Raw genomic sequence first — 14,996 nt, forward strand, 5'->3', positions numbered from 1 at the left:
GAAAAATCTGCATTTTTAAACAAGCAACAACAATATTTATTTATATAACACATTTTCATATAAGTGATGCAGCTGAAAGTGCTTAACAGGATGAAGAAAGAGAAAAAAAGACAAAATATAAGAATAAAATTTGGCAATGCTAATTAACATAGAATAAAACTAAGCTCCGATGGCCAGGGAAGACAGAAAAAATAAAAGAAAAACGTCAGACAGCTGGAGAAAAAAAAAACAAAATCTGCTAGGGTTCTGATGCCACGAGACCACCCAGGCCCCTCTAGGCATTCTACCTAACATAAGTGATCTCAATCAGTCCTCATGCTTTTTAGGCTTCACGTGGAAGAACTTGATGATGATGGTCATGTGGACCTCTGGCCTTTAATCCATCAATGTAGGGACATCACGGTGCTTAGATCAGGTGGTGGTGGTGCAGAGAAGAACAGAACAGCAGAGAGGTACGGATTTTGGAGCCCTGTATAAACCTAGTATTATGGATGGTGCTATAGACTGTGATCATTTTTACAGTTTTTCAGGCTAAAATGATGACTTTAAGTCATTAGCTGGCATTGTACAGGGGCAGCTGGGGGACAACCAGCTTGGCGAAAAGACAACTCGGTGAAAAGACAATTCGGCGACATCTTTTACCAGTTAGGCAATAGTTAGGTTTGCAATTTTGGTTGCTGAAGATAATGTAAGATAGAGTTTGTTCCATCTGCAGAATAAAGTTTGTTCGTCAATTATATACATTTATTTTCAACATTTTAAATCACGTTGTCATTTAAATATAATTAAAAAATCTCTTTGAACCTAGCTATTACCTAACTGGTAAAGGATGTCACCGAGTTGTATTTCGCCAAGTTGTTTTTTCGCCAGGTTGTCTTTTTGCCAAGTTGACTGTCGCCCAGTTGCCACTGAACCAGCTGGCATGATATACTATTTTGATCGTTATTAGAATTCTGCAGAAATTCAAACAGCGCTTATTCAGTTCTCAGTTACTTGCAATGCCAATCGATGCTTCAGATATTTTTAACAGTTGCAGGTTCTTCCAGTAAGTTTTAGTTGATACTCAAAGCTATTCAAGTAGCTCTTCAAATTCTCCATATCTTATGAAATAATGGTGTGTTTTCAGAGTTTGTGACTGGCTAATGAAATCGTTGTTTCTTTTAGACCAAAGAAGCCCTCCTTGTCATTATGGATGATGTCCATGGAGAGGACTACTTTAATATCATAATGTTTGATCACGACATTCGGCCCTGGAAAAAGACCCTCGTCAAAGCTACATCTGAAAACATCCAGGAAGCCAAAGAGACTATCAAGAAGATAGAACCCAGAGGGAGTAAGTCACCTACACTAGGATTTAAACCCATCGTGATCTCGTGGTGCTTCTATCTCTGTTTGTGGAAAACCTGTGCTGACTTTCACAATGACAGATGAACTTTTATTTAGGAGTGTCTGCCTTGTGAGTGAGTTTTTTTTTTTTTCCTTAACACTGTGATAAAAATGCACTGGCTTTAGAAGATAGAACAATTCATGTGCTGTTAAATCCTAACACGTGTACAATAGCCATTTGGTGAAAAGGAATGCCTAAGATATTTGGAACAGTCTTTGGCTTTTCCTTTCTGCATTTCTAGATGTGGTTAATAGTTCTGAACTTGTACAAATAATCAAAATTAACAGAATGTGTTCAGTGCTACATTTGTACTCATCTAAATACGGCACCTTCAAAGATACACTTGCTATATTTACAGTATGTTAAGACATGCCACATACAGTGCCTTCACTTTCTTCACACATTATTGTCATATTGTTCTTGGATTTCATTCTTAAAATGGATTAAAACAAACAGGAGGAACCGGAACACAACTTGGAGTGCCAGAGTGAAGGATCTGAATACTTATAGAAAGGAGAGATTTTGGCTTTTAATAAATTTGCAGACTTTTCTGAAAAAGCTTTCACTTTGTCATGATGAGTTATTGAGCACAGCTTGATGGGCAAAAATGTAAATTTTGTCCATCTAAAATTAAATTTACAACACAGTAAAGTGTGCAGCAAGTGAAAGAGTCTGAATAATTTCTGAATCCAGTGTATGCATCCATGCTGTAGACAGGCCCACGTGATGTGTATAGTATGTGATTTAGCTGGAATGAAAGAAAATGAAAGACCCTTAAAGGAGGGATAAGGAAAGGAACACAGAAAGATAATGCCAACATAAGCTCAGATATCTAATTGGACCTTCCTCTAGTTGCAACCACACTCCTGGTTTCTCTTCCATATAGAACTCTGGCCCTGCTATCTGCCTGACATTCATCTTTTGTCCAACTCTTGACTTTCTCAGCCATTTGCAGGACCCCTGCAAGACCCTTGCAAGTTGTGGTTAGCTGGGCTGTATATGGCAGCAGAACCAAAGCTCTACTGGAGACCACCCAGGAGCACACCTGAGCTTGGACTCCCATTTAAAAAGCCAAGTGCTCCCTTTTTTAACAAAGTGTGGGGCCTACACATTTTGCCCCAAGGTTGCTTTCTACCACCTTCTTGTTTGACAGAAATTCCTGTAGGACCCTGGAGATTAACCTCATAATTGTAGCACTGAGACACTTTTATGTGTGTATTTTTCTCTGGTTTGGGATTTTTGCACATAGGGATTTCATTTTTGAATTTTTATTTCTGTTTATGTTTTGAGGGTGTTGTATGTTATGAACACCATGCTGGCTGCTCTTCATCATGTCCCTTTTCACATTGGCATGGGAACTGCAATTACTGATGTCACTGCTACTTCTCTCTATATATAAAAGTCTGTCTGTCTGCTTTTCACGAGAGAACTACAGTACTTAACGGATTTAGATCTGGTTTATTTCAATAATTTGCTTGAACATTCCCTTGATTTTGCGACTTCTCTCATTTCGCTATGTATCATAATTCGCTTGCGGTACCAATTTATTTGCGCAAATCTGAGAGAGATGCAGCTGGCCAATGGGAGGGCGGCATGGTCCTCCTTACTCATGCGCCTGCCTCGGGGCATATCTTACATCCGGTTAGCTAGTGAATGAGAGAACTAATTAACAGATTTAGATCAGATTTTTTCTAGAATTTGCTTGAACATTCTGGTTGATTTTGCAACTAATCTCATTGCACTAAGAATCGTAGTTCGCTTGCAGGAGCGCCATATTCGCGCTAATCCGAGAATCTGAGAGAGATGCTGCAGGCCAAGGGGAGGGTGAAGAGTGACGTCAGGAGTAGTGTTCCTTTCCTCCTCTTACCTAGCGATATCTTTTTGTTTATTGATTTTTAAAGTTTGTCCTATTTCACTACTATGCAGGCGGAGCTGCCAGGGGATGGCTAGTCTAAAATAAATATGGCAACATGTGGCAAGTTCAGTATTCCTCAGTAGTTAGCTGCTTTCTCAAGTAGGCTCTTGTTTTAGGTTTGTTCTGTTTATGATGCTCAGTGTGCTTTGCCTCCTTAGTTTTGCTTGCTTGGTTCTAGTTCTGATCTCGGCTAGTTACTGACACCATCTTTCAACACCCTAATCATCTCCAGCTTTCTTTACCAGTTCACAATAATTCCAGTCACTCATAGAGTGACCATAAAAATCATCCTTCTTACTTTGATGATCTTAGATATTATTCATCCAGGGCATGCTTTACAGTGGGTGGACCACCCTGTCTAATGTAACAGAGCTGTCCAAAAGGGACAGTTTTATTTAACCTTAGATCACTGCTTGACCATTGCTTTGTTCACATTGCGGAATAGGATGGACATATGATTCCAAAACAATGGGCATTAATATGGAGTTGTGACTCTAACTGGTACTTGTTTTTCTTGACCTGAGTGTTGTTTTCAGCATTGTGGACCACAATATTTTTTAGAAACAGACTTAGTTGTTGTGTAGGCACTTCTGGGTCTGCCTTGGACTGGTTTTCCTCTTAATTAATGGGTAGACGTTTTACTTTTTGGATGGGCGCCACTCTCCTGTTGTTGCACTCCTCACCTGTAGTGTACCTCAGGGACATATTCTTGGCCCGATTTCATTTTCTTTATGCATTTTACCTTTGGCACACATCATATGATCTTTTGAGGGTGTTTCGTATCATTCTTATGTTGACAATAATTGTTTTCTCTGAAGCCTCGAGATCTGTCTAGGCTGTCCTCTCTAACTGAGTGCTTGTTTGAGATCGTACAATGCTTGTCTGCCAGCTGGGACAATCTAATATTGTTTGCTAGATAACTCACTGGAAAAAGAACACTTTTATTCAAATTCATTTTGATTCCAGATATCTTTTGAAATTATGCTAGTGTAGTTAGGGCTGCAGGCACAGAATTTTGTGGGTCTGATATATACAGTATCATATCATCTGCATATAGTGATATTTCCTGTTCAAGTCCTTCTCTGACAATCCCTTTTATCTCTGATGCATTTAGAAAGTGAACAGCCAATGGCTCAATGCCTATTGCAAATAGCAGTGATGACGAGGAATATCCATGTCTAGTACTGAATTTTAGATTGAAGTAATCTAAAATAATGTTGCACTGGTATACAGCGGTTTAATCCATGCACATATGTTCGGGCCAAACCCAAATTTATGAAATGTGATGAACAAGTAGTCCCATTCAACCAAATCAAATGCTTTTTCTGCATCCAAAGATAATAAGATCTCTGGTGTGTTAGACTTTAGGGGTGAATACAGTATATTACTTTAAATAGGTTTTGAAGATTGGAAGCTAAGTGTCTACCTTTAATAAATCCAGTTTGTTCTTGTGATATTACTGAAGGGAGCACTTTCTCAGTCCTTCCAGCTAGAAATTTGGAGAGTATCTTAACATCATTATTCAGAAGTGAGATTGGTCTGTATATTGCAAATTGTAATAAGTCTTATTTTTCTTAGGAAAAACATTAATTAATGCTTGGCAAAAACTTTGAGGTCGAATTTTGTTGTCTCTGGCTTCTATAAATGTTGTTAATAAAAGGGGAGCTAACTTAATTAAAATTATTTTTATATATATTATAGCAGAATACCCGGGCTTCGCAGCGGAGAAGTAGTGTGCTAAAGAAGGTATGAAAAAGAAAAGGAAAAATTTTTAAAATAACGTAACATGATTGTTAATGTAATTGTTTTGTCACTGTTATGAGTGTCGCTGTGATATATATATATAGCAAAATACCCGTGCTTCGCAGCGATGTAGTGTGTTAAAGAAGTTATGAAAAAGAAAATAAACATTTTTAAAATAATGTAACATGATTGTCAAAGTAATTGTTTTGTGTATTTGGCGGCAGCATCACAAAGTTGTTTTCGTCTAGCTGCATCAGAAAATGTACCACGACATCTGACACACCTCCTTTTTACTGTTTTCTCACAGCTTGGATTGCTGCTGTCATAATGGGTTTGAGTCTCTCTCTCTCTCTCTCTCTCTCTCTCTCTCTCTCTCTCTCTCTCTCTATCTCTCTCTCTATATATATATATATATATATATATATATATATATATATATATATATATATATATATATATAGTGGTCCGGCTGGGGCTGGAGCCCAGCCGGGACGCCCAGGAGGACGTGAGGAGGGCTTATGCCTCCTCCAGACCGCGAGGGGGCGTCCGTCCTGGTTCTGTTGGGGGCCACGGGTTGAGGGCATGGAAGCCCTACCCTTTAGGGGCCCGTGGTCACCGGCAGGCGGCACCCCGATGCTGGTTTATCCCGTGTGGTCCTCGGCCGGGGCTGGAGCCCGGCCGGGATGCCTTGGAGGACCAAAGGAGGGCGTGTGCCTCCTCCAGACCGATTGGGGGCGTCCGTCCTGGTTATGCAGGGGGCCTCGGGTAGAGGGCTTTGAAGCCCAGCCCTGTAGGGACCCGTGGCCACCGCCAGGCGGCGCCCCAGTGCCTGTTTATCTCGGGAGCCCGGCATTTCCGCCACACCAGGAAGTGCCGGGGGGAAGACGACCGGGGAGACATGGACGGCTTCCGGGTGCGCAGCCGGAACTTCCGCCACACAGGGTGTGCCCACCGTTAAGTGCCGGGAAGCAGCTGGAGCCCATCCGGGTTCCCATAAAAGGGGCCGCCTCCCTCCAGTCAGGGGTGGAAGTCAGGAGGCAGTACGACGGAGCTTGAGAGAGGACCGGAGGCGGCCAGGAAGCAAGGCACAGAAACTGTGGGCCCTGGACTTTGGCGGATTCAGTGCCAGCAGCACTGGGGTTCGTGAGTGCACGTGACTTTTGTGAAATTGTATATAGTGTAAATAAACGGTGTGTGGGTGCAAAATATGTTCTCCGTCTGTCTGTGCCGGGACCAGCGTTCACAATATATATATATATATATACTTTGTACACATACATATATATACATACACATATACATATATACACATACATATCTTCATATATATATAAATATATACATATCTATATACATATAGACATATACTATATATATATATACATACATATATATACACATACCTATCTGCATCATATATACACACACATACACAAATTATATATATGTGTGTGTATGTATGTATGTGTGTGTGTGTGTGTGTGTGTATATATATATACACATACATACAAACATACATACAGGTATATATATGTGTATATATATGTATGTGTCTATATGTGTCTGTATAGCTTTGGTCACTGAGTGCAAGGGAAAAATAATAAAATGTAGTCTATAAGTTATTAAACAGTAAAACATTAATGTTTTAAGAAGTACAGGTACATTGAGCACTACTGGAGTGGTTGCGGGTAAACTACATTTTAAAGACGGTGTAACACAACAGGTAAGTAGTACTAACAGCAGCTAAAATATATATGGATCATCTCTCGGTAGTAGATCCCTTTTGAAAGGCGCTACACGACGGTTGTGGTATAGAAATTACATTTTCTATGTGAACGTTCAAATTTCTGCCTCTGGTAATGTGCCTTACCGGCATTACCAGCAATTAAAGAAAATTAGTTTTGTGTCCTCTGCAGTGTTAAGAGAGAAAGGCTTTGGTTTGGGATAAAAGGTGTAAAGAAAGGAAAGTTGCCTTATTCTTTTATATAGTATAGAGAGATGTGTTCGCTGATGTTATGATTGCTTTTTGGGACAGTCATAGTGGGTCTTGTGTAGACTGGTGAGACATTCTTGCCATTAATCGGCTGTGATGGCACTGTCAGTCCTCCACTCGTGTGCGTGTCTTCATAATCCGAGCTGATGACCTCATAATCGTATACGTTGAAAAGAAAGTGTGAATCGCCTTAATATTAGTTTGCAGCGGTGTAGAAAAGGGGTCCCGTGTTTGCACTTGTCTGGGCTATAGCTCAGGGGGAGGATGAAAAAAATTAAAAGTGCTCACTTTGACTTAAGGCAGAAGCGCAGTCAGCGTCTCAAAGGCCGGCACAGCTATGCACACGCGCCAGCTGCTCGACTTTCGCTGGGCAGGAGACCCCAGTTTTTGCAGACACGTTCACGATATCAAAAGTCTCAGCGCTCTTTGGAGGTCATTCATATATATATATATATATATATATATATATATATATATATATATAGCAAAATACCCTCTCCTCGCAGCAGAGAAGTAGTGTGTTAAAGAAGTAATGAAAAGAAAAGGAAACATTTTAATAATAACGTAACATGATTGACATTGTCATGAGTATTGCTGTCATATATATGCCTGCCTAAATAAGTCACCCTCGCTCTTACTTTTTACCGTTCATTTAATCATGGCTAGTGGCGGAAAAATTATAAAATGGAAGGAGGATTACACTGAGTATGGCTTTACCAAAACAATTATTGATGGCGAATAGATTATTCATAAAGCTTGAATTGGTGATCTGTTTTTCTGTGTTAACCTTATATTTTTTTATACTTCTTCTCAAACTAAGGTGGTGCGAGGGTAAAATGAATAGGGATGCACTGATCAATGTAATCTGTGTACCAGGAAATCATGCTTTGACAAAAGTTCCCCTTTGCTTGGAATGCAAAGTGTGATTAAATGCATTATTTTTTAATGCGTTATGAAGCACATGCATCGAAGCTTCTCAGCTGTGCTTGTGCTAAGAAAAGTAAAGATTTTAAAAATAACGTAACACGATTGGCAATGTAACCTTTTGTAAGTAGTGCCTGGAGGATTCAGTGTGGAGAAACTCTAGAGACAGCGTGTGTATTATCTTGTGGATTTCTCTGTGAGTATTTGGTGGCAGTGTGACGAAGTTTCTTCGAAAGACGGCGTTAGCCGCGGAGCTCAGCTCAGAGCGAAATGAGGTAAATGGGAGGGGTGATGATGACGTGACTCCCCCACCCGCCTTAACTGTCAATCCCCCACAAACACAGTCTCGGAATTTGCATAAGCACACCCCTTCACCTGCAATTTTAACTTAGTTACAAAGTGATCAAAACTCTCGTTTATATCCTGCGTCCTCTCATTAAACTTGTATCCCGCATTACCCGTGGGCATGTGAAACGCCAGCGGCAGCCTGTCTATGAACTTAATTTAAAGTTTAGGTTTACACCGTGCTTTCTTTCCGAGTAGCAGCACTCGTGAATATGGTAGTATATGTCACTCGCTCGCTTCTTATTGTTTCGCTGCCTTCTCAATTATATAATGCATGTTTTCTTCAGCGCTTTTTGGAGGTTTTCCTGGTTTTCTACGCACTGCGTTGACAGTCAGTTCACGTGATTACGTGGGAGGCGTGATGATGTCACACAAAACTCCGCCCCCATGGCTTTCGAGCTCAACTCCATTACAGTAAATGGAGAAAAACACCTTCCAGTTATGACCATTACACGTAGAATTTCGAAATGAAACCTGCCCAACTTTTGTAAGTAAGCTGTAAGGAATGAGCCTGCCAAATTTCAGCCTTCTACCCACAGTCAGTCAGTCAATCAGTGAGGGCTTTGCCATTTATTAGTATAGATTATGAGTGTTCAAGTTAGATGGATGCAAATACATTTTGGATGAAGTCTCTATCATCCACATTGGGTGCGTAGGTATTTATCAAAATCACTTTAAAATTAAATAAATTATCCATCACCATCACATATCAACCTTCAGGATCAGATACATCTGATACTGCAAATGAAATTGTTCTATGAGTTAAGATTCCCACACCTCTAGTTTTCTTTCTATAGCTGGAGTGGAATATTTGGCCAGTCTGATCGCTTTGCAAACGAAATTGATCTTTTCTGATTAAGAGAGCTGCGGTGGGTTGGCACCCTGCCCAGGATTGGTTCCTGCCTTGTGCCCTGTGTTGGCTGGGATTGGCTCCGGCAGACCCCCGTGACCCTGTATTCGGATTCAGCGGGTTAGAAAATGGATGGATGGATGATTAAGAGAGTCTCCTGTAGCAAATACTATCATGGCATTTAGACCTGTTAGGTGAGAGAATACTTTCTTCTTCTTTAATTTGTGATTGAGATGTTTGGCATTCCATCTCACAAAGTTAACTGTTTGGTCATAGAGAGATTGCTTCTGAACTTTTGTTGTCATTTTATAGTAATTAAGGTAGTAGATTATTATTTATGATAGCTTTAACCTTAATTTCCAGTATTGCCAGGAGTTATGGCTATGAAGCCTATTGTTGTGTTCGCACTTACAATTGTGGGGATAAAAAGGATAGATCATTAATAGCTTGCTCTCTTTCTCTCCTCCCCCAGATCCCCAGCTCCCTCATTTTGCCTTCCCAAGTAAGGCTAGATCACACTTCACGAAGTCCTAGTCCTCTGACATGCGTAGAGATAGAGAAAGTCCAGAACAAAACAAGCCCCCAAGCAGCAGCAGCACAGAAGGGAACAAAGTGGATATATCTATTCGCAATATAGTCCAAATACCATAAACCTAGAATATAATCTTGAACAGGCCTGAAAGAATAAACCCAGGGTATAATGTCTGTTTAGCAGAAGTGCACACACAGAGCGGCTTTTTACAGCATGCATAGAAAATGCCAGCCAGGCAGTTACCACTAGTTTGACGAATGTATGGTGTCTTTATTAATGAATGAATAATGAATTAGCCATTGTACTTACTGAAGACAGGTAATAGAATAATCTAAAACAATTTGCTATCTTTTGCCCTACGTGTTCTTTCAGTGCCTTTGGTCTGTATTTGCATGTCAGAATCACTCTTCACTGGCGCTCCATCTCTCAAGCGTGTTCCCATGAAGCCTGCTTCTCAGACTCTGTCATTATTTTTGAGGCACCTTTCTCACCTCCTGTCCAATTTTATACTTCCCGTCTTTGAAGGTGATTCTCTCTCAGCAGGCCTCATATGCCTTTTCCCTTCCTTGTGTGTCTTACACTTGCCTCTTTTGTTTTATCCCCAATGCTTGACTCACCAATCAGATTGCTCTAAGGGACTGGACCCACAGACCTTAGTGTGTAATGATGTAGCAGATTTTTTCTAAATCGCACACAGCAATTGTAGGTCTTTTTAAAGCAGGTTTTAAAAAGGATGACACAACAAAGCCAATATGAAAAAAAGAGGGACAGAAGATGAGTTCAGTTGGTTTTCAATTTAATTTCTACACTTGACTTTCTGTTTCAGGCACTGACATCAATGAGGCAATCTTAGATGCTGTAAACATCCTGAAGGACAGCAGGAAAATGCAACAGCTTCCAGAAAACAGTGTCTCTATGATCATCCTGTTGACTGATGGCGACCCCACGTCAGGTTGGGCTCCTTCTTTTATTTCTATAGTATAAGACTGACAAGTAAAAAAATATATTATATTATATTATATTATATTATATTATATTATTTGTATTCCATCAAACTATATTGCTTTTGGTTTATTGTTTTTTTTACATTTTGCAAAATTTAAAAAAACAATAAACCAAAAGCAATATAGTTTGATGGAATACAAATTATTCTTATATACAAAACTTTAAGTTATAATTTACTACTCAGGAGAAACAAGCTTGATTTCAATTTCTGAAACATGTTTACAAAAATATATGTCACACTGATTAAAATTTAAGCAAGCAAAATATTTCGAGGTAAGAACAGTGTTTATGTTTTATTCATATTACTTTACTATTTAACAATGCAAATTACTCCTAAAGTAAAATTTTATTATTTTTTTCAATGCCTAGTGATATTCCAAGATGCAAAATGAAGATGTTCTTCCATCCTTTTTTTCTAGGTTTTCTGATGTAAACTGTTTCCTCATACCTACTGTTCTCACTATTTATATGAGAGAGCTCTCAAGGTGGTCTAACTCGGTGACTTCAGGGTGCTTTTCACACACTGCATTTAACCACAGACATCACAGTGGCATTTGTAGCAAAAGCTTTCATGTCCTGGGGGTTATACAAGTTACCATTTTCACCTTATCATGTCTTCTTCTCTGCTACAATTCCAAGAGGTCTAGAAACATGTTAATATTTACATTTAACTGTCTTTTTGTCATTGACTTGTGAATGACATGTGTGACATGCAGGTGTCCGTATATCTGTGTACAGCTCATGGATGACACTTTACATTTTCATATTTTAGAATCTCTTCTCAACTAATATAAAGCCACACAACAAGTGGAGATGAATGCAGTGAATATGAAGATAATAATAAACACAAACCTGAAACTCCAGTATGGATAATCTGCATAACAAATGATCTTTAGATTTGTGTGTGCTTATAATCCTTTTACTGCCTTCAGTTTTGTACTGCATGTCAGCATCCAAGCATATGTGCCATTTCTTCCATCTCCATCACTTGCCACATTTGACATATTTTTGGTAATTGTTCATTGTTGTGAGTTTCACACATGGCTATGCAGCATTACTTGGTCTAGAGCAGTGGTTTCCAAAGTGTGGCTACATAATGGTGAAGTTTATAATGGAGGGTGATTCTAATGGCTAGGGCCCCGAGTTATGATGTATCTATCATGAGTTTATCTATAAAAATCCAGCTGTGTCTCCACCTCGGTCTATGAAGCACTGCACACTGCCTACATGTGAAGATTTAATGTTTCTTGTTCATTTCATTTCCCCTTTGCTTGTATATCCTTACTTGCTGTTTTTCAATTGTAAAGTAACTTGAAGTGTAAAGTGTAAGCCAATGTAGACACCCAATAAGAGGAATTTCTAAATGAAGATGCTATAACTAGTTTTCTACGTTAGAATGAAAAATGGATTACTACTCTCGTTTAGGCTGCTGTAATTAGATAAACTTCATTAATCCCATTGGTGAAGTTCACATGCATACAGCAGCAGAAACATAAAAACAAGGATACAGACTCATAGTACAAATAATACAGCAAATCAATCAATCGATTGTAACAAAGGCGCTATATAGGCGCCTGACCCGGCACAGATGGACACAGAGGCATGTATAAAAAAACACAAATACTTTATTTTTTTTCGGCTGTGGGACACGTCTTCCCCGTGCCACACAGCCCAAACACAGTCCCCAAAACACCAGCACAAAACAGTTCTCTTCCTTCCTTTACCACCACGTCTCCTTCCTCCCAACTCTGGCTCTTCAAGTGGTGGTGGCTGGGCCCTTTTATAGCCCACCTGGAAGCGTTCCAGGTGTTTAACCACCTGGTCCTAATTGCACTTCTGGGTGGGGATGAAGACTCGTCCAGCCGGGCTGTGGGAAGCAGGCAGCCCCCCCTAGCAGCCACCCCGGGCCCCAACCAAGCTGTGGAGGACTCCATCTCCCATGGAGCCCTGCGGCGGTTGGGGAATCACCGTCGGCCAGGGAGGCTGCCACCAAGTGTCCCGGGGGAGATATTGGACTGCCCATGGTGGCTCCCCCGGAACATAAGCAGCAGGGGCATCCTGTCCTTCACACGATATGTAAATAAAAAAGAGCAAATAAATTAGTAAATAATGAAATCTATATGGTTCAGATATTTCAAAATGGTATTTCAAAATAAACTTAACAAGTGCCCTGGGAGGAAGCATTGGGTTGCCTGATAGCAGTGGGCAGAAAATACCTCCAGAGGTTCTCCTTACCACCCTGAGGTGCTAAAAGTGGAGGGGATAGAGAGGATTTTTCATGATGGCATCTAATTTTGAGTTCAAGTTGCTTTACCAGGAGACTGAAGCGTAGACCACCAAACTGCCTACTATGGAGTAGTACTGTAGAACATTTCCAGTACATCACACATCAAAAGACCTCAGTCTCCTTAGCAAGTGCAGTCTGATCTTCTTATACAGCGTCACTGTTCTTTAATGGTGCGGTGGTTCATCTAAGGCCCACTCCAGTCTTGTTCCCAGTACCGACTTCAGATATTCCATCTCCTTGCAACCCTGTAAAGAAAGCTGAGTGTTGTGACGATTGATGTTTGAGTGTTTTCCTAAATTCCATTCTCATAATATAAGTAGAAGAGTTAACTGCTTTAGGGTTCAGAGATAATCTCTCTTCGTCACACAATCTTTTCAAAGAGTTTTTCATGTTTCACAAAAAATCCTTGCAGCCCCTTTTGTAAACCAAGTGACAAACTGACATTCATAAAGAGTTGTGTGTTTGCAGGCTGTGGACATGTCATATTAACATGCTAGCACCAACCTCACAACCCTGTTTTTTATTGTAGGAGAAGTCAACAAGAATAAAATCCAAGAGAATATAAAGAACGCCATTGCTGGGGAGATAAACTTGTACTGCCTTGGGTTTGGAGAATATCTTGATTTTAATTTCCTTGAAAAACTGGCCCTAGAAAACTCTGGCGTTGCTAGAAGAATTTATGAAAAATCAGATGCATCCTTGCAGATTCAGGTAATAAAGTGACATGAAGGTGACGCTCTCAGGTCCACCCCACTCTGAAACATTAGAATGCAGCTTTCTCAGACGTGGCTAAAAATATTGGTACCCTTACATTTTATTCAATTAATGCACCGTTCTTCCTGAAATGTATTGATACTATAAAATTTGTCACGCATACATGCATTTCTTTGGTTTGCAGTGGAACAAAATGAAAAGGCTGTGAAAATAACTCAATTCTTGATTCTATTCTGTTGGAACCCTTTAGACATTATAAGAAATAATTGTGTTGTAATGATCCTTCAAACAGACATTTATCTCTTTAAGTGATTATCAAATGTGTCTTCTTTCCAGGAATACTCAATTTCTTTTAAATAGATGTAACTGTTTTGATACTCTTTTATAAGTATTATATTGAATTTGTTGTTACATTTTCTTTTATAGTTTGATTTGGGAATCTTAGTATTAAAAAAAAACTGAACAACAGTGTTAATCTAACAACTGTCACTGAATAATATCCAATACTAGCCATGGCCCGGGGCTCCACCCACGTATTAGTGAAAAAGGACACTCCTGACGTCACACTCAGCCTCTGTCTCAGTATAGCGCATGACATATTGCTCCTACGAGCAAATTATGATTCTTAGCATGATGAGAGAAGTCGCAAAATCAACTAGAATGTTCAAACAAATTCTAGAAAAAAACCCAATCTAAATCCGTTAAGTAGTTCTCTCATTCGCTAGCTAAGCGGAGGTAAGGAGGATGCCCCGAGGCTGGCACGTAAGTGAGGAGGCCCCTCGCTGCATCTCCCTTGGATTCACACAAATAAATCGGTACTGCAACAGAACTATGATACTTAGCCTGATGAGAGAAGTCGCAAAATCAACCAGGATGTTCAAGCAAATTACAGAAAAAAAAAAAAAGATCTAAATCCGTTAAGTACTTCTCTTGTGAAAAGTGGACAAATGGATAGACAGGCAGACTTTGGATTTTATATATAGAGAGATATGCTGCTTACACAAGTACTGCAAAGAAAGAGCATAGGGATAGTAAGCAGAACCAGTTATTACAAACAATAATGAAGCTGAAATACAAAAAATAGAGATAGCAATTGACGCACTACAGTGAAAATAAACAGTGTGTATAAACAGTACCAAAACATGAGAGAGAGAGAACACCAGAGAAATAGTTTAAAATTATATATAACAAGCAAACAAGGAATACAATAATAAAAGAAATACATTGACGTTAAAAACAAATCACAGTAAAAAGACTGAAGTATACACCTTTAAATGGGTGACAAAAGCATAAGAGGATTC

The 14,996-nt window shown here is 39.7% G+C and overlaps 1 protein-coding gene across 1 annotated transcript in view; it reads left to right on the forward strand.

Moving 5' to 3' along the window:
- The window catches only part of LOC120540414 (inter-alpha-trypsin inhibitor heavy chain H3-like), a 59,393-nt gene that overhangs the window by 19,949 nt on the left and 24,448 nt on the right, over nt 1-14,996 (forward strand). The window contains exons 10-12 of the mRNA XM_039771147.1: nt 1,165-1,333; nt 10,516-10,641; nt 13,511-13,692. Of these exons, the coding sequence (XP_039627081.1) occupies nt 1,165-1,333; nt 10,516-10,641; nt 13,511-13,692 (477 nt within the window). The remainder of the gene's footprint in view (nt 1-1,164; nt 1,334-10,515; nt 10,642-13,510; nt 13,693-14,996) is intronic.

This window comes from Polypterus senegalus, chromosome 12 (genome assembly GCF_016835505.1).
Source record: "Polypterus senegalus isolate Bchr_013 chromosome 12, ASM1683550v1, whole genome shotgun sequence".
Lineage (NCBI taxonomy): Eukaryota > Metazoa > Chordata > Cladistia > Polypteriformes > Polypteridae > Polypterus > Polypterus senegalus.